The 22,364-nt window shown below is 42.5% G+C and overlaps 5 protein-coding genes across 6 annotated transcripts; 3 read left to right on the top strand and 2 right to left on the bottom strand.

The window, feature by feature from the left end:
- Window positions 1-11,781: 11,781 nt before the first annotated feature.
- On the top strand, window positions 11,782-14,996 carry LOC128726915 (FUN14 domain-containing protein 1). Of its 2 annotated transcripts, XR_008410828.1 has the most exons (5): window positions 11,782-11,956; window positions 12,740-12,887; window positions 12,977-13,172; window positions 13,943-14,827; window positions 14,891-14,946. XR_008410828.1 is itself a non-coding variant. In XM_053820762.1 (4 exons), exons 2-4 carry the CDS (start codon window positions 12,742-12,744, stop codon window positions 14,123-14,125), a joined length of 525 nt encoding a protein of 174 aa, XP_053676737.1. In that variant the 5' UTR covers window positions 11,782-11,956; window positions 12,740-12,741; the 3' UTR covers window positions 14,126-14,996. The 2 variants fall into 2 exon arrangements, 1 of the variants encoding a protein (XP_053676737.1); XM_053820762.1 differs by having other exon boundaries at window positions 13,943-14,996.
- LOC128726914 (L-xylulose reductase) lies at window positions 14,907-16,115 on the bottom strand. Its single transcript, XM_053820761.1, has 3 exons — window positions 15,851-16,115; window positions 15,520-15,772; window positions 14,907-15,455 (listed from the first exon to the last, which is right to left on the bottom strand). The coding sequence occupies exons 1-3, from the start codon at window positions 15,900-15,902 to the stop codon at window positions 15,032-15,034; spliced, it is 729 nt and encodes a 242-aa protein (XP_053676736.1). The 5' UTR covers window positions 15,903-16,115; the 3' UTR covers window positions 14,907-15,031.
- A 312-nt stretch (window positions 16,116-16,427) lies between these two features.
- LOC128723259 (glutaryl-CoA dehydrogenase, mitochondrial) lies at window positions 16,428-18,482 on the top strand. The gene is made up of 5 exons (XM_053816978.1): window positions 16,428-16,720; window positions 16,834-16,851; window positions 17,084-18,038; window positions 18,121-18,281; window positions 18,362-18,482. Exons 1-5 carry the CDS (start codon window positions 16,633-16,635, stop codon window positions 18,424-18,426), a joined length of 1,287 nt encoding a protein of 428 aa, XP_053672953.1. The 5' UTR covers window positions 16,428-16,632; the 3' UTR covers window positions 18,427-18,482.
- A 231-nt stretch (window positions 18,483-18,713) lies between these two features.
- Window positions 18,714-19,802, top strand: LOC128723955 (uncharacterized). The gene is made up of 2 exons (XM_053817720.1): window positions 18,714-19,028; window positions 19,102-19,802. Exons 1-2 carry the CDS (start codon window positions 18,782-18,784, stop codon window positions 19,800-19,802), a joined length of 948 nt encoding a protein of 315 aa, XP_053673695.1. The 5' UTR covers window positions 18,714-18,781.
- Window positions 19,803-20,337: 535 nt separating this feature from the next.
- Window positions 20,338-21,781, bottom strand: LOC128723448 (transcription factor A, mitochondrial). The gene is made up of 2 exons (XM_053817191.1): window positions 21,723-21,781; window positions 20,338-21,619 (listed from the first exon to the last, which is right to left on the bottom strand). Exons 1-2 carry the CDS (start codon window positions 21,779-21,781, stop codon window positions 20,857-20,859), a joined length of 822 nt encoding a protein of 273 aa, XP_053673166.1. The 3' UTR covers window positions 20,338-20,856.
- Between the last annotated feature and the right edge of the window lie 583 nt (window positions 21,782-22,364).

Below are 22,364 nucleotides of genomic sequence, written 5' to 3'. Positions count from 1 at the left end.
CCGGGGAAGCCTTCCGGGCGGAGGGCTAACAATCGAAACGGAATAATCGAATCGTGCGCTAGTGTGTACCACGCAGACGGGTGCGTGCAGCAGTGAGTTCACAAGTTTCTAGCACACTATTGCTTGTACTTCCGATGACAAAGGAAAGCTCATCATCGGAACTATCATTACATGAAGAACTGAGACACCCCTTGAAATGTTTGAAAAATAAATAAGAAAAATAAAAGCGTTAGCTAAACCTCGCTGATCATTGAAATGAAATATATGCAATTAGAAAAGGTACACAATTTAATTTGATTTGCTATTGAAAACCTGGGTATTAAAGTTTCATAAAATCTCTTATCCACGTTCAACTGCTGGCTGTTCCATCTTTTCCTCTACACCCAAGAACAGAAACTTTCAGCTGCAGGAACTTTTCAACCCACACCCGAACGTTACATGTGCCATTTTCATGTGGTACGATGATTATTATCGCTAGCGGCAGGTGAATTATGAAATATCCTTCCACGTCCGTCGTCCCCGTCGAAAAGTTTTCCCTAGCGCTCTTATCAGTGCCACCCCTTGCGTGGTACGATTGCAACCGCATTTCGAGCAGCAACCACCACCGGACCGGTTAGATACCCTCAACGGACACGTGAAACTCGGTGGTGGATGAACGAAACAAATCGAGCCCGTCTAAGCACGTGGGCGGGCCGGGAAAAGCGGATGTTTCCACTTACGAAACCAACCAGGTGGCGTGGCGGCGCGAAACAACATTTAGCCGCCAACGGATTTGATTTACTGCGGCGATAATTAGTGTACAAATTGCGCTCTGGCTTCGATCCTGTGCGCTTGCTTGGGTTGTTTTTGGGGGACCGATTTTGCACATTGACGAGCAGACAAATTGAGTGAGCGTGGACGAAGAACACCGGACGGAATCGAGACGGGAAGTTGTGATGCAATAAAAGTGCAATCAGTGGCAGAACGAATTAGCAATCGAGCGGAACGATTGCAGTTTTAATTGCGCGCACGCGATATGAGTGACTGAATTTTGTATGATTTGATTTGCAATGAGCAATTTTAGATGATTTTTTGTTGTTGTCTAGGTGTTCGCCTACTTTCTGTGGGTTTAATTATATATTATATCGTTTTATTCCTGGCGTAATTCATATCCAGCGTTCTAGGTTACTTAGGGCTATAAATTCCGTTAGCTCACACTAAAAGTCCTGAGTCCGTATACTCGAAAAGCTGACAATTATCGCAGCACTGAGCTATCGTCGATTCGTCCCAGGTATTGAAACGATATCGAATCGACGATGTAAAAGCAAATCAATTAACGGCAATGGATAATTGCTTTTCGTTGTTCAAAGACTCCTTGCTATTTACATACGATTGCTTTCGTTCACCGGCACAAGGTTTGGGTATAATTAAATCTTCAAATCATCTCTTCCAAAACCACCGGTGAGGGAAATCGACGCTGACTCTGGTGGCAGCCCCAACCGTAGACGCCCATCAAATCGCGCCAGACAGAGGCGGACTCGGTTCCGGCCGATGGAACGTGTTTGTCGCTTTTCCCGACCTTCGTCCAAGGATCGTCCGACGAAAAATGTGAAACATAATCCCTGGCCCAGGCACAACAGGCACATTGGCGACGCGTCCAACAGACGCAACAATTTCGCGGTGATCTTATACGTCATGTGTTTTAATTTGAAATTGAATTCAACGTCCACGTCAACCACCACACCGCCAGCGGCGTATCGACATTTCGTGCCGTGTCTCGTGCGCAACCCGACGAGTTTGAGGTTCATTTTACACTACACTGAGCATGCCGGCGAAAATGCGTCGCTAGCCGGCGTCCCAAAGGACTCGCCGCTCCCGAGCATAACCGAGCCGGAAGCATAACCGAGTCCGGAAATCGCAACACACAACCGGCGGGCGAAAAGTGACGAGTTTGGGTTTACCGAATTTTAACGTAATTGTTAAGCAAACCAATGTACGGTCGAATGAGGGAGATGAGGGGGCGGAAAACGAGCCTTGAAACCGGTAGCATCCCGGAAGCCGCAACCATAAAGGCATTCGGGAGAAAGCGAATAAATCATGTCGTCCCGTATGCTGCGTTTCCATGTTAAAAAGGACGAAAATGCCCTATTGGCGGGGGTGTGGGGAATAAGATTTCTGAAAGTGTCAGAGTTCTGCAGCAGAGCGTCAGAAGAAAATCCACTGCCTGTATGCAAATATACCTTCATCACATTTAGAGGGCAAAAAATATCACAATCCAAATCTTGTTAAAATACCGACCGAAAAAGCAGGAAAAAAAACACATATCCTCCACCAGCCACCGGGACTACTTCACTTTCGTCACATCCACATAATTCGTCAAAACCTCAGTAATAATTGGGTTTAACTGCAAACGCAAATATTACGTGAGATTTATGCTGGGTTTCTCCCATTTGGCTTTTGCGCAAGTCTTTCGTCCCGTGTCCCAAAGTTCGGCAGAACTTCAATCACTGGCGGGAAAAGGAATCCTTTCGACCGTCCGGCTCCGTTTCAGTCCGGACGTAAGCGGTTTGGCCTGGAACGGGTCTGGGTGGCTTTTGATGAATAAAACACGTAAGTCGATTCCATTTCCGGAGAGTAAAATTACACCCGTTTTGCATGGTCAACACAATTTGCAAACACATTCCCGTAACGTTCGTGGTGTAATGGTGGCGCGAGACGCTAAAAAAATCTGGACAACATCCCAAACCGTCGTCGCCATTTTGGCGGTTGCTCGTACCTATAAACCGGCCGATGTAGTGATTGAGAATCGTTTTACCGTTTCAACAGCGTTCCTGAATGCTTGTTATTTCAAATAACGATTGCAAAACGACGCCATCATCATTTTTTTTTGCTAAGGATCAATATGGGATAAGTAGTAGAGGAAACTCTTGCAGAACGGTAGCTTTTTAACATGATAAAATACCTACTCCTTAGATCAGCGGCGTGTTCGTTAAAGCATGAAATTTTGCAATATTTTACGTGAGGAGTTACACACGAAAAAAAAGCGTATAAGAATACATTTCTCATTCCACACGACAAGCTATCATGGATTAAGGATATCAAAGGCAACCTATCGAAAAGGTTCGAATTGGAAGGGACAATTTAAGGAACGGTCTCCCATTACCGGAAGTCAATTTAAATTTTGCATTTACACACGCGTGCACTTACCGGTGTTGTCGGGCCCGATTCAACGGTTCATTCATTCGCAAAAAGGATTCAAATCGCCCCTAGCAATCCGCCCTGTTTTGATGGCATGCTGCAACCGGCATTTTGCGGGATGGCCTGAATCATCCCGTGCGCACCGAGACGTACATAAATCACGACATCCGACAGCATCCTAACAGGACTTCCGGTCATCACGTCGACCTTCTCCTCCCCCTCCCCGCTCCCTTCCATCCACAACAACTACCAAATAGGATGCAGTACGGATTGTAACCCACCCAATGGATACAAGGATCAACAAACGCATGACCAATGGTGATCGGCGGGTCGCATTAAGCTAATTCGAAATGATTTGTTGCAACCGGATAATTTACGCACCGCATATGCAAAGGGCAGAGGCGAATCCATCGGCATACTCCACCGGCAAGAGCAGAAGTCGAAAACCGAAATTCAACAGCCGATGGTTCGTATCAGGGATAGTAAGGGAAGAGAGATTTTACCATAAATTACCCGTCGCTAAACCGGAACATCAGTAACGAGGCCATTACGTGCACTGCAGCTATTTGGGATTATAATAGTTTTTTTTCTCCTAAGCGACTTGTAATTGATATTGCATATTCAAATTATATCAATGAAGCGTTTGTTCGAATGACCACTCCAACGGGTCAAATGTACAACTATTTACGAAACAAATTTGATCTACACAATCTATAATTAGGACTTGGGTAAATAAAATAAACGATGGAGGTAGCGTAGAAAATGTTCGTGACACGTCGAGCCTGAAATTACACAAAAAGCCTAGATGGAAAACATTTTCCACTGAGTATGGGATTTTTACGATGCTCATCGACGAACCAGTGCAGTGTTAACCAGCATGGAATTAAAAATAAAAGTGGGTGTTTCGCTTTTTGCTCAACAAGGATACGCCATGGGAACAATCTGATCCCGACAAACGAAAACATATATTAACTCATCCACAGTAATCGATAAAAATCGATAATTGATTTTTTTTGTCCGACATTTGTTGTGAATTTCGAAAGAGTTAATTTTAAACAAAAGCTTTTTCTGCACCAACTGCCAAACGATAAGCAAATTTCCCCATCATGACCAGTCTGTGTATTGATTAAAAAAAAACAGTTATGGTTAGTAAGCGGTAACAGTTAGTTCACGGTATTACCAGCTGGTAACGTTATTTTTCTGGACGAATTGTTAAATATTAAGAACAATTGCGTGCATACCTTGTTTTGGGGCGAATTACAAAACGTTGTTCTTCAAATAAACAGTTCCGAATCGGTTAGAAACGACACACCCCTCGTTTACAAGAATGCTATTTGTTTTTCTTAACCTGCAAAGCAGCAAAAAATATTACCGAAGGGTGCATATCTTGAGCAGGGGATCAGTAAACTCATTAGTTAACACGAAAGTTTTGCACATTCCGACTGCAACGTGCGGGGTGATCATATCTTGAAACGTACATCACAGAAGCAAATCTTGGTACGGTTTCTATTTACTATGCACTGGACGGGATACAATTTCAGCATTAATTTCACGTGATACGGAAAGCCGAATCCCATTATCACCTTCGATCGGGCATTAAAGCGTTACGTGTTACATCAATTACGAATTGTTAATGGCGAAACACGCTATGAACCCCTTTTTTGTTTTTTTTGCAACGTGCGACGATACGACGCATTTTACGCTCCGTTAGATAACGTGGATCGCTTACGAACAGTTTTAACAAACGAAACAAAACTAACATTCAGATTTGATGCAATTCAATGCATGCATGCCACAGATGTTCTGTCGTGGAAAGCAGCAGTTGCGGCAAATGGCACGCGTGAAAAACGAAGGGAGCATAAACTTTTATCTGATACCGTTCGGGAGCGTAAGCTAAGCCCATGATACGAATAAAACCGGATGTAGACAACATGGATGAGAACGTGGATAAGACTCATGTTTCTCAAAGCAAAACCGGTGCAAAATATGCGAGTGCTGATGAAAACAATAAAATAATCCATTTTATGGTAATTGCGTAGGAGCACGCAATATGAAACCTCATTTCTAATAACTCAATCTAAAATACCATGGGCAACTATAAAATTTAGAAAAAAAATCACTACTTTCTACTAAATTGATAAAAATATTCTACTGAATGCTCAACATGACTAATTCAATCAGCTTAATATTGAAGCAACAGGCAAATACTTTTACTACAAACAAAAAGAAAAAATGTCGCAAAACACACATTTATTTATAAATACAAAATTAAATAACTTGAACGTAAGTTTACAGAATAAATTTATTTATGAACCATATTCATGTTTTAAAGTTCAAATCCTGTGTTGTAAATGAATATGAAATAATGAAAGCCGTGTCATGCAGTCTGCTACATGAACACCAACTTGGAAAACTCAAAAGAAAATCATCCACCGGACGCACTAACGCCGCTAAACCTAAAGAGAAAATTAAATATGGAAAGCACAGGAACCGAGAAAAAGTACGAAAGCCGGATGAGGCAGAATGAATTATAAATTCCATCGTTCAATATGTGTGGGCATTAGATTTTGTTCGATTCAACCCGTATAGCACGCAGCCTGCCTCTCTTCCCGATCCATTCCGATCCATTTTCGACGCAATCGGATGTGCATAGGCGCGCGAGAAAATGATCTAACCTCCCGGGGCGGGGGCAGGTCATGACTATGAACTTCGAGTACGAACGGGGAATATTTGGAACCGGGCGGATGATAGACACACATCGATAAAACCCGGCTTTCCGCCGGTGGATGCCGATCGAGAGAACACCAAAAAAGGAGTAGAGGAATGTGTGCGACACTCTCTTCAACTCTCTTTCTCTCTAGATACATATTTCTCACGGCCAGCAAAACAGACGATGTGACGGTAGCGCGTGCCAGCTTCGTTCATACAAAAAATAAATGTTACTTTGCGCTCTTTGTGTGCAAAACGATCGACCGGCAAAACCCAGACGCCGGTAACGACCCCCACCACAGCATTGGCTAAAGGGGTGGAAGGAGCAAAGAGAGAAAGAGAGCGAGATCGGTGGGGTAGCTTTTTCAGGGTGGCAATGTTTTGTCTGGCCTGCCAGACACGCAAAGCTCAGCCACGTTCTGTCCGAGAGTGCGGCTGTTGTGTGTGTGTGAGTGTGGGTGCATCTGTGACTGACTGTGGGAAAGTTCGTTGACGTTGGCAGTCGGGGGTTCGTTTTAGGGGTTGGGCGTAAAACCCCCGAAAAAAAGAGAGACAAAGTCCCACACCTCGTGCACGCGTGCATTCTAATATGCTCTAATGGATACCCGAATGTGGTGTGCACAGTGAAGAGCTGAAGGCATTTAAAGCAGACGGAGCGAAAGTAATAGAAAGGATGGCTTTCCTTCCGCGCCGTAAGTCGGTTCAGTTACCTTTCTTGGGCTTATCTTTCTCGTCTGTCACAGCGCCACAGACATCGAGATCAAAGATGAGCTGTCGCTTGAAGGAAGGATACCGCCTTTGGAAGAAACTTTACGAGATTGCGTCTTTACTTTGAGATAATATCAATGCCGGCGAGCTATTTCATAAGCATAAAAAAGAAAGTTGTCCCTAGAAACACTTACTATTTTCACAGCTGGAACCTCAACGGATACCCACAACGAATCCTTTCAAAATCACACTGATAGGAACGATTGTAGGTGATCCAGAATAATCAATAACCTATTAAAAATCCTTTATTGCCGTGGAGAAATAATGTCTAAAAGATAAAGCAGTTGATAACCAGTAAAGAAATCAAAAAAAAAAATAAATAACTTGTCAAACATAAATTGGAAAGCGTTCACTTTAAGAGTGTTCAATGCTTCTTCTCTCTAAAAAAGGCAAGAGACTTCACGGTTTATGTCGTCGAATTTACAAACGTCCAAAAGTTGGGGAAACATCTATAAATACCGCTCACATGCCGTCGGAAAGTAAATCGACTGTACTCCACCTTCCCACACGACGCAATCCATCATTCCTGCACGCATTGCATCACGATACATCCCGCTTGAAGCTGAAAGGCCCTTCTCGTGCCCGTACGTAGAAACCGCAACCGAAAGGTGATGGAACACGGGGGGCGGGTGCGTAAGTTACACCAAAAACAAGATGCCTCGTGTACCACCCGCACGACAGTTTTTATGCTCCCCTATCAAAAAAAACCAGGGCAACCAAAAAGCCGGGCATGGCACTGTGGGCAATTGCCGGCATAAAAGTCATATAACAAATTTGAGATTTGAAGAAAATTGTTAATTTATTCTGAAATTAGAGTGTTAAACTTAGTTAACACCAAAACATTATGGATCTTAGGATCATTATGGATCAAATATTCTCGGAGTAACAGCTTATCAAAGTCGAAAATGTGTGAAAAAATTGAAAAAGTTTCAATTTTTTTATGCTAACTTTAATCTATTTTTGCTCTCTTAAACTAAGAATCAAAAACTTAAAAACATTTCTGTTTTGGGGAAATAATTAAATTGTTAGTGTTATAAAATTAAATATGTTTTAATTTTTCAAGAATTAAATCATCAAAAAAATGCAAACGTATGAAAATCACGTTTTTTTATAAAAGATGATTTTTTTTAAGCTTTTAATGTCTTCGTAAAATGACATATCACAGGATGTAGTATAAATCTTTATCTAAAATTTCATAACAAAATTTGCAGCATCAATGAGCGGCAACTATAAGATAATGATTTTTTATGAGCCGCGCTACAGCGGTCTACCACCAAATCGGGTGGTTTTGAGGCGATGGTGTGTCATTAGATATGAAATTTTTGACGGTAATTTAAGCTTCAAATTTCTTTGAATATGGCCTTTTTTTGCAAAGTTTATTTAAAAACAACACTTGTAAGATAGCACAAGAGTGTGTTTTAATAGATCAAGTAGGTATGTTATGTACCATGAATGTTTTCCATCCCCGATTTTCATCAATTTTTTCATCAAATCTTTTGTAAGTGAACCAAATTTTCAAGCTGAATTGTAATCGTGTTTGCAATAGAAAGAAAAGAAAGAATTTTGCAATCAGATCAGAAAATTGAGGCAGATTCACCTACCTAACTGTAAGTGAAAGATAAATTGAATGAAACCAGCATATTTATGAAAAATAATGTTCTTACATTTTGACTGTTGGATTATGTTATGAGGTGTGGTGGCTTGTACAACAAATATTATTTCCATGAAAAATTGTTGAATTTGTGGTGCAACGCCTAACAATCATGAGAAATGTTTTTATTTTTCGGGTTCTTACATAAGTTCTATTTCACGTGATAAGCATTTGAAAGTACAGAAACAATGAAGACGTCCTTGTTACATCAGTGTCATTTTTGTATGTAACATAAAACAAGCAATGGTTATAGCTCCGGTCAATGAGGCTGAATCGGAGATAAATACCATGAAAAATATCCGATAAGTTCAGTTTACTATAACGAAACGTTTTGAAATTGCATACATACAGGCGTTAGAATACATGAAAAAACTTTTTTTGGGATTTTTCATATGCAAAAGTGCAAGAATTACCAAAAACTGATCATATATCGTTTTCAGTAATCCTAAATTGCACAATTCAACAAAATTTTGGGGTAAATAATGGCGCTAAACTTTTATCCCGATGCTTGCATGGGAGTGCCCACTGTGCATTGGATGCAGCATAATAACTCACCCGGGTTTGCTTCCATCTCGATGCTCTCGCGTACTGTGTAGCGTGACTCACACACGCACTTGAAGCAGGGAGGAGAAAACCCAAAAGGTGTCTAAATGTTTTGCGGCTGGTCGCCCTGTTCCGCTGGGTCACCCTTGGAGTCGTTCCACCCTTAAGCGACGAGGGAAGCGTTCAACAAGTCATTGAACTCATTATGGAACAAGTTCATCCGGGCGGACGGTGTGCTGGAGTGGTCTAAGCGAGCAACCCAAACGGCACCGTGCCGGTTCTCACGCACTAGTGCGTGGGGAAAGGGGGATCACCCGTTGCGTATGTGTGCGCCTCCACCTTCCGAGGTGATGATGACGATGATGATGATGATGCTCATAATGAAGACGAACGAAACGAAAAGCGAGATGGTTCTGAACAGGAAATGGCTCACGTGAGGAGCATTCCTTCGCACTACGAATGGTCGAAAAAAACGAAAGAACACACCAATAGAACTTGATGGAAGAAGCGAAGTTTATCCCCCTCTCCGTAAAACGCCACCATTTCTACGATATGAGTTGAGCTTCGTAAAACAGACAGCAGGCAACATACAGCATAACCACTCCAACCGGGCGCAGTTGTTTATAGCGTCTCAGAAAGAAACAATCAACCGGTCGTTGGTTTTCATCACACCCTAACGCTCTAATCGAGAAACAGGTTCCATTTGTTCTTCCTTTTGCCGTCTACGCGAAGGACACACTTGCTTACTTCACGCAAGCGAGTATGCTCTTGACTCCTGCTATGTCATCTTCAGTGTTTAAACTACATCCGAAGCAGCATAGCCCAACGCATAGAAGATCCAGATTCCAAAGAACTTTCTACTGTCAAGATAAAATAGCCAAATCCTATTTAGATCACATAGCTACTAACCATCAACGACCGCCACTAGCACAGTTTTAAAGAAGGATTATTGCTTTGTGTCGTAAAACATGATGATAATCTAAATTATATTATATATCACAATAATTACAAAAACATGTATCCATTTTAACAGGCATATAAAATCACTTAAAAGAAATATGTAGTGTCAAGCATTCGTATTACTCTTTAAATAGTTTTAAAGTCACGATCACTTAAAGCGACATGAGTATATGTTTTAAAAATTATTTGCTTGAAAACACAAAATCACATTTTTTGACAATCATGAGACATTTGTATCATTTAAATCACTCTTATATACCGACACGGAAATACCAACATCCATAAACACTAAATTGTTGGCTCGGAGATAAAATTAAAACCTAACAAAATAATCACTCCACTTTTTGATCACTTCATGATCATTCTCAGGATATAACTATGATGTTTACGTGTGAAAGCTTGTCACTTACCATCTGAATGCGTTGTAATGGAAGTACACTAAACCTAATCCGTACAAAAAAGGTGCGTCTCTCCAATGATCCGTTTTTAAAGCATAATATTTCTGGTATGCTGATAAAGCTGCAAAGGAAGTAAACATCGACATGGTCAATATTATTTGGTTTGATTATCTGTTAAATGTTTGATGAAACCATTGCTGTACCTTTTTCATAATCTTCCAACAACAAGTGGAAGTGACCGAGTTTACAGTACGTTTTTGGATCGATGTTGATATCCTTATCAACATTATTGCTTAATTTATCTGCATCCAATGACGTATCCTGTTCGGTACTGTCTTTCGTGAGAGCGGAATCGCTTTCAATTTTAATCTCATTCGTTGCTGTAGGTGACGATTTTGATTCCCCGGTGCTTCCGGTGGACATTATTTCTGCTGGTAAACATTCGTCAATGGCAACCCCCACATCGCAGAGGGGGTTGTCCGTTTCTTGTTTTATTTTAACAGCTCCTAGCGTACCGGCATCGTCTGTAGGACTTTCCTTCGCCTTCTCCGCATCATCATGGGCTTTTTTTTGGTTGTACGCTTGAATTAGCATACGCTCCAGGTACTTTACCGCCTACAAAAAAAGGGAAACACATTGCAAGATTAATAACTATTGTTTTTAAAGATTCTTTGTGGATTTACAAGCTGGTAGCATGCTCTTTGCTACATACCTTCAGCACAAGGGCCTTCTTCTTGAGGTTCTCTGGTGCAGAAAGCTTCAGGAACCCATACTGTCGGCTGAAATGATTTAGGAGGTGATTAATTTTCCAGACTGGAAATGATCGTTTTGTTACGAACAACGTACCTATCGAGGGAAGCCAGCGCCTGCAGTTCTTGGGTGGATACATTGAGCTCGCCGCTCTCGAGGATCATCTTCCTGTTTACCAAATTGATGCCAAACGCACCGATGTAAGCACGGGAAGGGGACTTGTTGGGTGGGAAGGGAAAACACTTTTCACAAATACAAACACTACCGTGACGCACGCATTTATCGCATTATCCTTCGAATTAAAGTTTTTACACAGTTTTACACGAAACACACAAACAAATTGACTAGCACAAAAACACAGATTTTACAATTAATTTAACGATTAATGCACAGAAATTCGTGATAACGCGTAGCGCCATGAAACATACACACACACTGGGCGACTGTCATTTTGACGCGAACATACGGTGTACTGCGTGAACGAGTCCCAGCTCGCTCGAAGAATCAGCGCATCGAAGTACCAGCAAAACATCTGTACGAAGCATCTCTTCTTGAATCGTAAAATTATCGAAAAAACAAACAAAATGCTACTTCTCACATATATTCAACAAAAAAGGTTAGTTTCACACCAAACTCCATACCAACGATGGAACTGAATCAACAAACCTAACGCTAAATGTCAGAACTGTCAAAGCAGTGTACAAGGAAGACCAAGAAAAGCAAAGCAATAAGATCGCCAAGAAAACAAAACCGTCAAAGCAAGCTTTTTCGTGAGGGAAGCAGGAAAAATTACTACACCGATTTCTCGAACAAATCCGCAGTGAGTGCGAGGTGAAAACAGGATAACTGATAAAAAGAAAACACGTCGGTTTGTCTCAATTTTACATCTCTTCTCGAAAGTCGCTCAAAACTCATCAAAGTTGCAAAATTAAACGCAAAGCGTCGGGTTCGGTGAGTTTTCTCACGCGGGCTAAGTCCAAACTACGCAAGGCTTTCTCAGGTGAGGAAAAGTAATTCCAATCAACAGCACATTTCCCGGTTACTGGGATATCCACATAACGATGAGCGGGTGCATCGGAGCGCGAATTCGAGATAAAGTGACCGTTTTCGTTGATGTTCTAACGCCTTTGTGAAATTGGCCTTCGATGAGGTCATGATGGCGTCGTGTTTCTGCTTTATATATTACGCTGCGAATAAATGGACGCAGTACAACCATAAATATACGACTTTATTTCAAGAATAATATTTGCTTGATATAAGCCGCGCTAGTTCTAGAATCTTATTACGTAATGCATGGAAAACTGTTGTGAGAATTTAATAAGCGTGCAAAATTACTTTCGTAAGTAACGAGTTGACTAGTTTATTTCATTCTCATTTTCGTATTCAAGTAGTACTAGTAAAAATAGATAACCTTCACCACATTGGTATGGAATGGAAAGTGATTCAATAAAAGGATATTTTTGCTCGCTTTTCTCATACGTCTATATTGGGGTGGCGCTCTGTTCGTTGCCAAAAGGCCAATTGCTTTACTAATTAGGGTGCACATACTTTCATCAGCTGATGTACATTCGTGCGGAATTGGATGCCATAAATTTTGGCGGTATGCAAACTCGATAACGCTGACCGGGAAGATGTACGGTACTCATTTGTGGTTAGGTTTGTTCGATGATAAGATATCAGGTCTTATTCTGCTACATCTGTTGAGAAAGCAAGAAAAGTGGTGCATAAGATTGTTTCATAATAATATCACGTTGTGATGGTGTTTGACTATTTTTCTCTGTAGGAATGAGCGACGGAAAAACTAAAAAGGACGCAACTAATAAAGAAATCATCAACATGAACGACGCCGCAGGATATTTGGATAAATTTGTAGGAGATGTGAGCAAAAAATCAGCCACAAAACAGATTCTCATCGGAGCCGGCAGTGGATGGTATAACAAAATGTTTCCTTTCGAACGGAAGGCAGCCCAACTAGCCAGAATCGATGACATTTTAAAACTAATTATACATTCTCTTCCAGGGCAACTGGTTACATCACGATGAAGGTGGGCAAGATGGCAGCTATTGCGGTAGGTGGTGGCATAATTCTCCTGCAGATAGCCAATCAACAAGGCATCATTGCGATCGATTGGAACAAGGTGCAGAAGAAGGTAGACAAAGTCACCGATAAGGTGGAAGAAGCCGTCACCGGACAAGGACCGAGCTGGGCAGACAAGGTACGTTTGATATCGAACTCGTACAAGGAATTATCACTTTCTTTCCCACCGTAGTGAGCGAATGATAGCTAGACCTTCCAAACAGTAATGGTTTTAATCAACAATTTCCACTGTTTTTGCACCTCCATACTTTCATCACACGCCTCTACATCGTATCGTCACGTTCCTACTGCTTCATATGCTTACAGGTGCTTAAGGTGGCCAAGCAAAACTCGTACATGGCTACCGGGTTTCTCGGAGGCTTCCTGATCGGAATCGCCTCGTAAGCATGGAAGGGTATTTGATCAACGAATCCGAACGCCATAGTACCCAAGGGAACGAGAAATATGTTTACATGATGAAGAAGTTCATTCTGAACTAGTGCTGAAGCGCTTGTGGAACAGCAGTGCGAATAGTTCCGAGACCAATCGGAAGGATTTTGTTACCGCCCGTACGATTGATTTTTATGAAGATGGAGAGGTTTTTCATTTGTCCATATGTCGCCTATGTTTTACGCTTAGTTTTTTGTCCTATGCGTACGTGATCTTTAGTCCATAAATAAAATACATTCCTATCGATATATATGTGCGATAGGAAGATCTATGTTATGCTTTTGTTTTCGTTATTTTTCCATTCTATTTTGAAAGTCGTCTAAAACTGTGCCCTTCTCCTTTTCGATAGATTTACTTGAGAATGTGTGATTAGTAGAGGAATTAACAACTATTAAAACGGCAGCGTTATTTTATCTTAATCTAATGAATACATTTGATTATTTTTTTTATCATTTACAGGCTGAAAGATTCGTCGATCGCAAGCTGAACCAGGCGGAAGATGCGCTAAACAAACGCTCCAAAAAAGCCAAGAAGTGGTACACCAACCTGATCGGTGACGAGAACGGCTGCAAGGTGAATGATCTACACATTTTCTTATGTGCCTTTGCGGCGGGCGTTGCGATCGGTGTCGGTACTGCTTAAAGACAAAAGTTGCCGATCGTGGACGTTAGCGGAACAGTCATCTGAAAAAAAACATCAATCCAAGTCGCATAGTAATTTGCATTACAAGCATCTCATAACCGTTGAAAGTTTATCTACGACCTACGGATGAATTTCTACAAAAACTGTCTCCACTAAATCTGCTCGCTAGGTGAGGAATATACGCAGTAAAGATTCTTCCTGTTAGCAACCGTTAGCAGAAACAAAATGTTCATCGAATCTCGGGCGATGTTTGACAGTGATGTTCCGTTTTCATGCTAGTTCCCCCATAGAATCCCACTAGGATGATGGAAAATGATGTTATATTTTGTGATTATATACGTTTAATACGGGCGGCATTCATAACGATTCGTGTTGTAAAGATTAGGAAATTTTTGAATGCATTATTCATCAAATCCTCGAACAAAACACCAGCTCTGTACTTAACGCGATCAATTTAAACACCATCAATGATTGTAAAAAAAACAACCGGGTTACGGTATCGAGAAACATTTATGCTCGCAACGCATGTTATAGCGCACAAAGAATGTTCTCTTCAGCAGAAGTAACAATTGTTTCCGGGCGTAGATCATCATAACGACTGAAAAGAAAATGCGACCTCTGTCACGATAATGCAATCAGCTGTTTGCGCAATTATTTATATGTTGTGATCCGCCAATTCAGCTAAGAGCCCTATACCATACTGTAAGTTCAGAGTGATTATAGTTGTTTCTGAATTAATCATTCGTAATCATTTACTACTTTTAGTTAAACGTTTTCGCTATGTTAGAATATGTATTGCTTTTATTTCAAGAATTTCCGAACCCTTGTACACAACTCACTAAATAAAATGAAGCTTTCAAACGGTAAATTACTAAAGCGCTCGTAATCTCATGCGTACGTTCGGTTTCAATTTCCGGCCAAAAAACCGCCCTCAACCGGAAGACTATGCCCGTTTATGAAGCTAGACTGATCGCTCAACAGATACACGATTGGTGCAACTACCTCATCTACCTCACCGAACCGACCGAGCGGAATTTTTGCCTTTAGCGGATCCGCCTTGGCCGGATCGGACCAATTTTCGCGTCCCATACGTGTTAATATTACCGTCGGGTTGACGCTATTGACGCGTATCTTTCGCGAGCCAAGCTCCAGCGCAAGGTTCTTCGTCAGTCCGTCAACGGCTGCTTTCGACATGGAATAAACGCAGTGGCCGTGGATGGCTTTCAGACCCGCCAGCGACGACACGTTTACGATACTTGAACCGGGTCCCATTTTCGGGGCGAGAATCTGGGCCACATGAAAAGCGGCCTTCACGTTGACGTCGAATGTGCTGATCGGAAAGATCAATAGGTTAGTAAGCTTAAGCAGTGGACTTCCGGAGAGCGATATTTTACCGATCGTAATCTTCCTCCGTCAGTTCAAGAAAAGGTTTAATGATCGCAATGCCGGCATTATTCACCAATCCATCCACCTTTTCCAGCGTTCCGAGGGCAGCTTTTGTTCCATTCCAATTGCTAAGATCTACTTGGATGGTTTCAATGTCCTGACAGTCTTTTTTTAGCTGTTCAAGCGGCCCAGAAGAACGCGATACGGCGATTACTTTTGCGCCCAGACGCTCCAGCGTACGGCAAAGCTCATTACCGATCCCTGGAAAATAGGAATCATGTCGAATACCTCCTATCAGCAAGGTTACTTTCTTCGACTGCCATAGGCATTGTACTTCACCTTGTCCGGCACCGGTTACAACGATCGTCTTTCCATTCACAGAACACTCCATCTCGTTAATCCAACCGCGAACGTACTTCAGTTGTTAATTGAATGTTTTAGCCACGGACAGTTCGCGAGCTTATGAGCCAATCTTATCAGAGTCAATTTACAACACCTCGGGCGTCTTTCTAGCGGGATCCGTTACTGTTCCGTATTACGTCCATGGAATGCATTAAACGTCCGTGTGTACGTTTGTTGTAACCCGAGATAGCCGTTGTAGAGAATGTGCATTGTGTCCGTAAGATGCTGCACTAGCGCTGACATGAACGTTCGCAGTTTGCGCCGCGTAAAATAATTCTCTCGCTCTCTCTTTCTCTCTTATCACCGCACTCAACCAGCTGGGCTGATGCGTTATCAGCTACTTGGCGGGGAAACCGATAAGAAGGATCCGTTCGTCCCTTAATGCGTGAGCTCCTCACGAAGTTTCTCTGAGCGTTTTAAACTACGCGAGTTGCTCGCGTGAGCATATGTTGGTGGTTACTACTAGAGCATGCAAACTAACGCTCTCTGGCCAGTCTGTCGCGAACCTCCGGGAAAAACGAAATCGAAAGCGATCGTTCCGCTCCTGCAGCAATAGGTGTCTCTCGATTGTCTCGTGTTGATCTGTGGCACAAAAATTTACGCACCAGCTTCTGTCCGTTTCATGACGTAAACAACGTGCTTCTCAACACCGCACCCAGCCCCCCGTCGGCCGTGATTGTACGTGTTGCTTGACATTGACATCTACTGTAATTGCGAGAATGGCTCTAAAGTCGCTGTTTGGAAGCAGAATTGCACAACTAAAATCCATCGCTAGTGGACCAGGATTTTTGAATCGATGTTCCAGAGGTATGATGCACTATTTTCTGATGTTGGGCTGGGCATCCAATCACTATACTTGCGTCTGGATAGTTCCATGCGTGTTATTCTAATTATCTACACTACTCTCGGTTTGCTTGCAGCGGCGTCAACTAATAAAGGTAAGTCACTGGAGATTCGCCATTCATCATTGGCTTGTTGATCGTGTCGTCGTCATGCGCACTTCGCTAAACGAAGAAAATAAAACAACTAGAACCTGCGCGATAAGATAGCCAGCGCTAGTGGTCGCGTGTAGTGTACCTTTCGCTGGAGTTAATGTTGCTATGTTTGAGGGGGCAATTAATAATCCCTTCTCCGGGTTTGTCACTTCACCGTCCCCCCGATGTTCAACAGGGCCCACCTTCGATTGGGAAGATCCGCTGAATCTGGAATCGCAGCTCACCGATGATGAAATTGCCATACGTGACTCTTTCCGCGCCTACTGTGAGGACAAACTGTTGTCACGCGTTATCGAAGCAAACCGGAACGAGATTTTCCACAAGGAGATCATGGCTGAACTCGGTTCGTTTGGCGTGCTCGGATGTACGATCAAGGGCTACGGATGTGCGGGTGTAAGCAACGTGGCCTACGGGTTGCTGACACGCGAGGTCGAGCGAATCGATTCCGGCTACCGGTCCGCTTTCAGCGTGCAAAGCTCGCTAGCCATGGGAGCCATTCACGATTATGGCAGCGATGCGCAGAAGGAAAAGTACCTATCCCGCTTGGCACGAGGTGAACTAATCGGATGTTTCGGTCTCACTGAACCGAACCACGGGAGTGATCCGTCGTCGATGGAGACAAGAGCGGTGCATGATTCGAAAACGAAGACCTACGTTCTCACCGGAAGCAAAACGTGGATCACCAATTCGCCGATCGCGGACGTGTGCATCGTGTGGGGCAAGACCGAGGATGGTAAGGTGCGCGGATTCATCGTGGATCGCTCAGAAAGTAGCGAAGGGTTGGCGACTCCACGGATAGAGGGAAAATTTTCACTGCGAGCGTCCGCAACGGGTATGATTCTGATGGATGAGGTACGCATCCCGGAGGACAACCTGCTCCCGAACGTGGTCGGTATGCGGGGACCTTTCGGTTGCTTGAACAATGCACGGTATGGCATTGCATGGGGGGCGCTGGGAGCTGCCGAATCTTGCCTTAAGGTTGCCCGAAGATACACGCTTGATAGACATCAGTTTAAAAAACCGCTAGCCGCGAACCAACTGATGCAGAAAAAAATGGCCGATATGTTGACTGAGATCAGCCTAGGCTTGGCGGCGTGCTTACACGTGGGCCGGCTAAAAGATAAAAAATTGTACGTATTTCTCACCAGTGGCATTGTACAAGAAGAGTTCATGTAGGAGGGATAACATTCTAAATCGGTTTCTCCATTTCAGACACACGCCAGAGATGATTTCCATGCTCAAACGCAACAACGCAGGAAAGTCATTGGAAATTGCACGAGTCGCTCGCGACATGCTAGGTGGAAATGGAATAGCTGACGAATATCACATCATAAGACATGTGATGAATCTGGAATCGGTCAATACTTATGAAGGTACGAACAACTTTTTGGATATAATCGACACAATCCCACAGCTTGTTATGATATATACACTTTCACTTTCATTCGTACAGGAACACATGATATTCACGCGCTAATACTTGGACGCGCAATTACCGGATTACAAGCATTTGCTTAGGTAAAACAATGACTGTCTCTACAACTTATGTTGTTTGTTAATAAAGAATGTCAAACATTTTTTGAACATTGTCAAATTTCTTGAGGCCTTTTAATAGTGTATGTAAATAAAACCGAAAGTGTTTGAAAAATATTAACGATATAAAATATAAACAAAAGGCCTTTTCCGCGGAGAGTGTCTTTTTGGTTGACAACACAAATGTCAACTTTCATTTAGCAAAGAGCAAACATCAAGAACACATTTACCAATTTTGTATAGAGTACACCGCATTGAAACAAACAAAAATTACAGCCGACATAGCAGATCGGTGGGAAACTTATAATAAATAGCTTAATAGAACCCACGTTAGAGGACCATGGAGGAAGATTCTTCACCAAATATCAACGTGAACACGGGAGACAACAATGAGTTGCCAGCTAACACCTCGGTTGATAAGTTAGCAGCGCGTCGTGAAGCAAGGCGCAGGAAAATATTAGAAAATTCCAGTAACAGGCTTTCAAAAATTGTTGGCCATGAAATGCCGGCCGTACCAAAAGCCGATACAGATGAAACTGCGACGAATACAGATAGCTTAAGTAGCGATACATTACCTGCAGACAATGGTGAGACAACACACGCAATCTAATAATACTGGCCCTTATGTTACAAATGAGTTTATTCGATATTTCGTTTCAGAGACCACACCAGATCCCTCTTATATAGTATATCCCGATCCACAAGATGAGCGTATGGAATATGTTAATACACATGTTGAGGCGCTCCTGGCTAATTCTGGATTCACAGACGACTCTTTCATGAATGCTATGAACGGCGGAAATGTTGCTAGTGGTGGTCAAAATAGTGATGTTTTCCAGCTACTCAACACACTTAATCAAGTGCAATCGAACGGTGGCATGTTTGCCAGTAATAGAAACGTGGGCTCATCCCAAACTAGCCAGCCCACGAGCCGTAGTAATTCGCGATTCGCCCGGCTTTTACGTAGCAAGATTCATCTCGTGATAGCATCAGTCGTCACCTATCTGCTTTTTGCTACCGGTAACGAATCGTACGTTGGTGGCAACGTGTTCCTACCCCTGCTAGCGTGGGAGATGCTCGAATTGCTAACTATAGGCGCATCGGAGCCTGCTGGCGCGCAACAATTACTTGGAATGGTGTTCCTGCTCGGTGGCATCCCAATGAAAACGTCGCAAACTATCATGAAGCTGATTAGCACAGTCAACAAGGTGTTGAAGGATGTGGCCTTTTTTATGTTTTTCTTTGTCGTCACTCACCTTCTGTGGAGTCGTCTGTGGCTCGGTATTGAACTACGGTACGTGCTTGGTTACGATCAGCTCGATCCTACCGTAGATACTGCAACTGTCGTTTTAACGCAGTGATAGATACTTTACTGGTTTAAGAAGGTTTTTTTTTTCGTGCTTTTTCGGATTGATTTAAACTGTAGAGCCTAACCCCGGTTGAAAATCGATAATTTTTTAATTTGTTTACACTTATTGCCGGTAGTTTTAATATATTTTTCTACTGGTTGTTTGCTTCTACTAACGATCCGTTTCTCTCACCATTTAATCTCGTCATAAAACTGCTCCCAATCTGGTAGCAGTATGCCCATCATGAAAAGCACGAAAACTGTTAGGGAGAATATAAAGAAGAGTTCATTAAAACCAAAATTTGCTTTTTAACATTTTCTACCGGAAGATGCTATTTGGGTTAGTTTTATGTTGAAACGTTCGATGTGATTCGAAATGAGTGTACTCAGTTAAAACAAATTCTAGTGATATTTGTTTGTGCTAGCATTCAGTAGAAACATCGTTAGTCACAAGGTGGTGGCTAGGCAGCATTTAAGCTGATTTATGGATGTTGCGGGAGATGACTTTTCGGAGTAAATAACACGAGACAGCTTTCGTAAGTGCTAAAAGCAACTTTATGGCTTCGACTACAGTCGGTATTCTTATTTCCATACCAATTCAATAACAGAACAGAAATGAAATGCACTATGATGAGATAGACAAATACATGAGAAAAAATACACAAAAAATATAATAACTGGTTTCAAAAATGAAGCGTTATCGCTGCGCAAAATTGTATGGATTAGCATGGGTACACGTAAAACCAGCACAGTAAGGAGAGTAACAATGCCCTCTCCTCCATGCTATGCAGCCAATGTCAGAATTTAAAGATTGATTTCAGTTTGTTCACTATACCCTTCTGTTCCTGTTTCGGTTGTACAGTTGCCGTGGAATTTGCTGGAGGTTCCGGTGACGGCTTTGTTGGCAGGTACAATCTCTTGTCCGCCAAAGATGAGTCACTCGTGTCCCTATCCTGCTGGGGATGTTCTTGGTACCTTTCTAAATTTCGCTTTGGTTCGATGGTTGAATGAGTTGTTGCGTTAAGGTTATTATTATTTTCCCCAGTCGGAAAGAGACACCCGAGTTCCTATGGCCGAGTAGTAGATTTTTTGGGTTTGCCCATGTGAGTAGCTTCAACAGTAGGTCCTCTTTTAGCAGGAGAAGGGCTCATCGGGGAAGACGGCAGCAGCACGTTCTTCCTGCGAACTGCTTCCAATTTGTCTGACGCTAGCATCTTGGTTTCCCACTGTTTCATCTCCTCTTGATAGCGTTTCATATCCACTTCGGCCTCTTTGGTATAGCGCTCCTTTTCGACTTCGGGTAAACGCTTCCATTGCATTCCAAGATTTTTCATTTGCATTTTGTTGTCTTCGGTTGACAGACCCTGAACCGGTTTGTTTTTCGAGCAAAAACGCAAAAACCCGTTCATCGGCCGTTTTGGGCGACCGAGATCCTTCATCATCCGTTTTTGATCGCGTTTGACTTTATTGTCATGCTTCTGCTGCCGCTCGAGTTTTAACTCTTCCTTCTGGCTGTCGGTGAGCTGGCTAAGATATTTGGCGTTCTTCTGCAGCCAAACGGCTTGCTCTCGTTTGTACTCCTCCTCGAGTTTCGTCTTGGAAGCCTGATCGAGTCCTTGCCACTTTACGGCGGCCAGTTTGGATATCTCCGTAGGCGATGCCTTGGGATTGTCGCTGATCAGTGATGAGCGAATGCTTTGGACAAATCTTATATAAGTATTCATAGGGCGTTTTGGTCTATCTGGCATAGCCTTCGCACTTCCATCATCATTCACCACCGCCGAAAGCTGCAAACCACATGAAGGAGTACCTGGAATCGGCCCCGTTTGCCTGCCGATCGAATGATTTATGTATAAAAATGACGCGATGCAGCAAAGCGCACATAGCATTGCTTGTGGAACCAAGCCACAATTTCTGTAGCCCAATACCATACCTTGTGGATAACAACAGCCGAGGACTGCATAACAGCCTTGCTACAGCATAAAACTGCATCTTTAAGTACCAATAATACAGAACGGTGTGTAATTGTAATGAAATTTACTCAGAACAGACACTTTCTACCTTTTCACAACAAGCGCGCTTGCTCTAGTAGAAAGCCAAATTTGACAGTATTTATTTGTTTACTTCTTCAGCGCGCCTCTTTGCCTGTCAATTATGCTGGATAGAGGCGAATGCACCCAAATCTTGCATGCCATGTCAGTCAAAGAGTGACTGACGGAAAATTTGCTAGAATGCCAAGTCACCCATTTTTGGGTTACGACAAAAACGCTTCATTTTAAAATGCAATTTTTTAATATTTAGAACAGCTATTATTCCCATTTATCACATTTATGACCAAACAGAAATACGAATAAACGCAAAGAAAGGCAAAAATCCATCATTAATGTAGAACGTTAGGAATTAGAGCCGATGCAACCGAGGCTCTGACGTATGAGCAAGAATCGCTTGAATTGTGGCATTTTGTGCACTTTCCTAAATAAACGCTTGGCACGCAAGGTGTTAAATATCATATTTATGACCAAACAGAAATACAAATAAACGTAAAGAAAGCCAAAAATTCATCACAAACGTAAAA

Source organism: Anopheles nili, chromosome 3, assembly GCF_943737925.1.
Source record: "Anopheles nili chromosome 3, idAnoNiliSN_F5_01, whole genome shotgun sequence".
NCBI lineage: Eukaryota > Metazoa > Arthropoda > Insecta > Diptera > Culicidae > Anopheles > Anopheles nili.
Note: the sequence above shows the minus strand (reverse complement) of the source record. Positions and strands in the feature narration are given on the sequence as shown.

Coding starts and splice junctions, on each gene's coding strand:
- LOC128726914 (XM_053820761.1), bottom strand. CDS start 15,902: ATGGAGTGTTCTGTGAATGGAAAGACGATCGTTGTAACCGGTGCCGGA. Junction 15,773..15,850: donor TGTAACCGGTGCCGGACAAG/GTGAAGTACAAT, acceptor CCTATTTTCCAG/GGATCGGTAATGAGCTTTGC. Junction 15,456..15,519: donor ACGGAGGAAGATTACGATCG/GTAAAATATCGC, acceptor CTTTCCGATCAG/CACATTCGACGTCAACGTGA.
- LOC128726915 (XM_053820762.1), top strand. CDS start 12,742: ATGAGCGACGGAAAAACTAAAAAGGACGCAACTAATAAAGAAATCATC. Junction 12,888..12,976: donor ATCGGAGCCGGCAGTGGATG/GTATAACAAAAT, acceptor ATTCTCTTCCAG/GGCAACTGGTTACATCACGA. Junction 13,173..13,942: donor GACCGAGCTGGGCAGACAAG/GTACGTTTGATA, acceptor TATCATTTACAG/GCTGAAAGATTCGTCGATCG.
- LOC128723259 (XM_053816978.1), top strand. CDS start 16,633: ATGGCTCTAAAGTCGCTGTTTGGAAGCAGAATTGCACAACTAAAATCC. Junction 18,039..18,120: donor CGGCTAAAAGATAAAAAATT/GTACGTATTTCT, acceptor TCTCCATTTCAG/ACACACGCCAGAGATGATTT. Junction 18,282..18,361: donor ATCGGTCAATACTTATGAAG/GTACGAACAACT, acceptor TCATTCGTACAG/GAACACATGATATTCACGCG.
- LOC128723955 (XM_053817720.1), top strand. CDS start 18,782: ATGGAGGAAGATTCTTCACCAAATATCAACGTGAACACGGGAGACAAC. Junction 19,029..19,101: donor TACATTACCTGCAGACAATG/GTGAGACAACAC, acceptor ATTTCGTTTCAG/AGACCACACCAGATCCCTCT.
- LOC128723448 (XM_053817191.1), bottom strand. CDS start 21,781: ATGCAGTTTTATGCTGTAGCAAGGCTGTTATGCAGTCCTCGGCTGTTG. Junction 21,620..21,722: donor CGGCTGTTGTTATCCACAAG/GTATGGTATTGG, acceptor TTCGATCGGCAG/GCAAACGGGGCCGATTCCAG.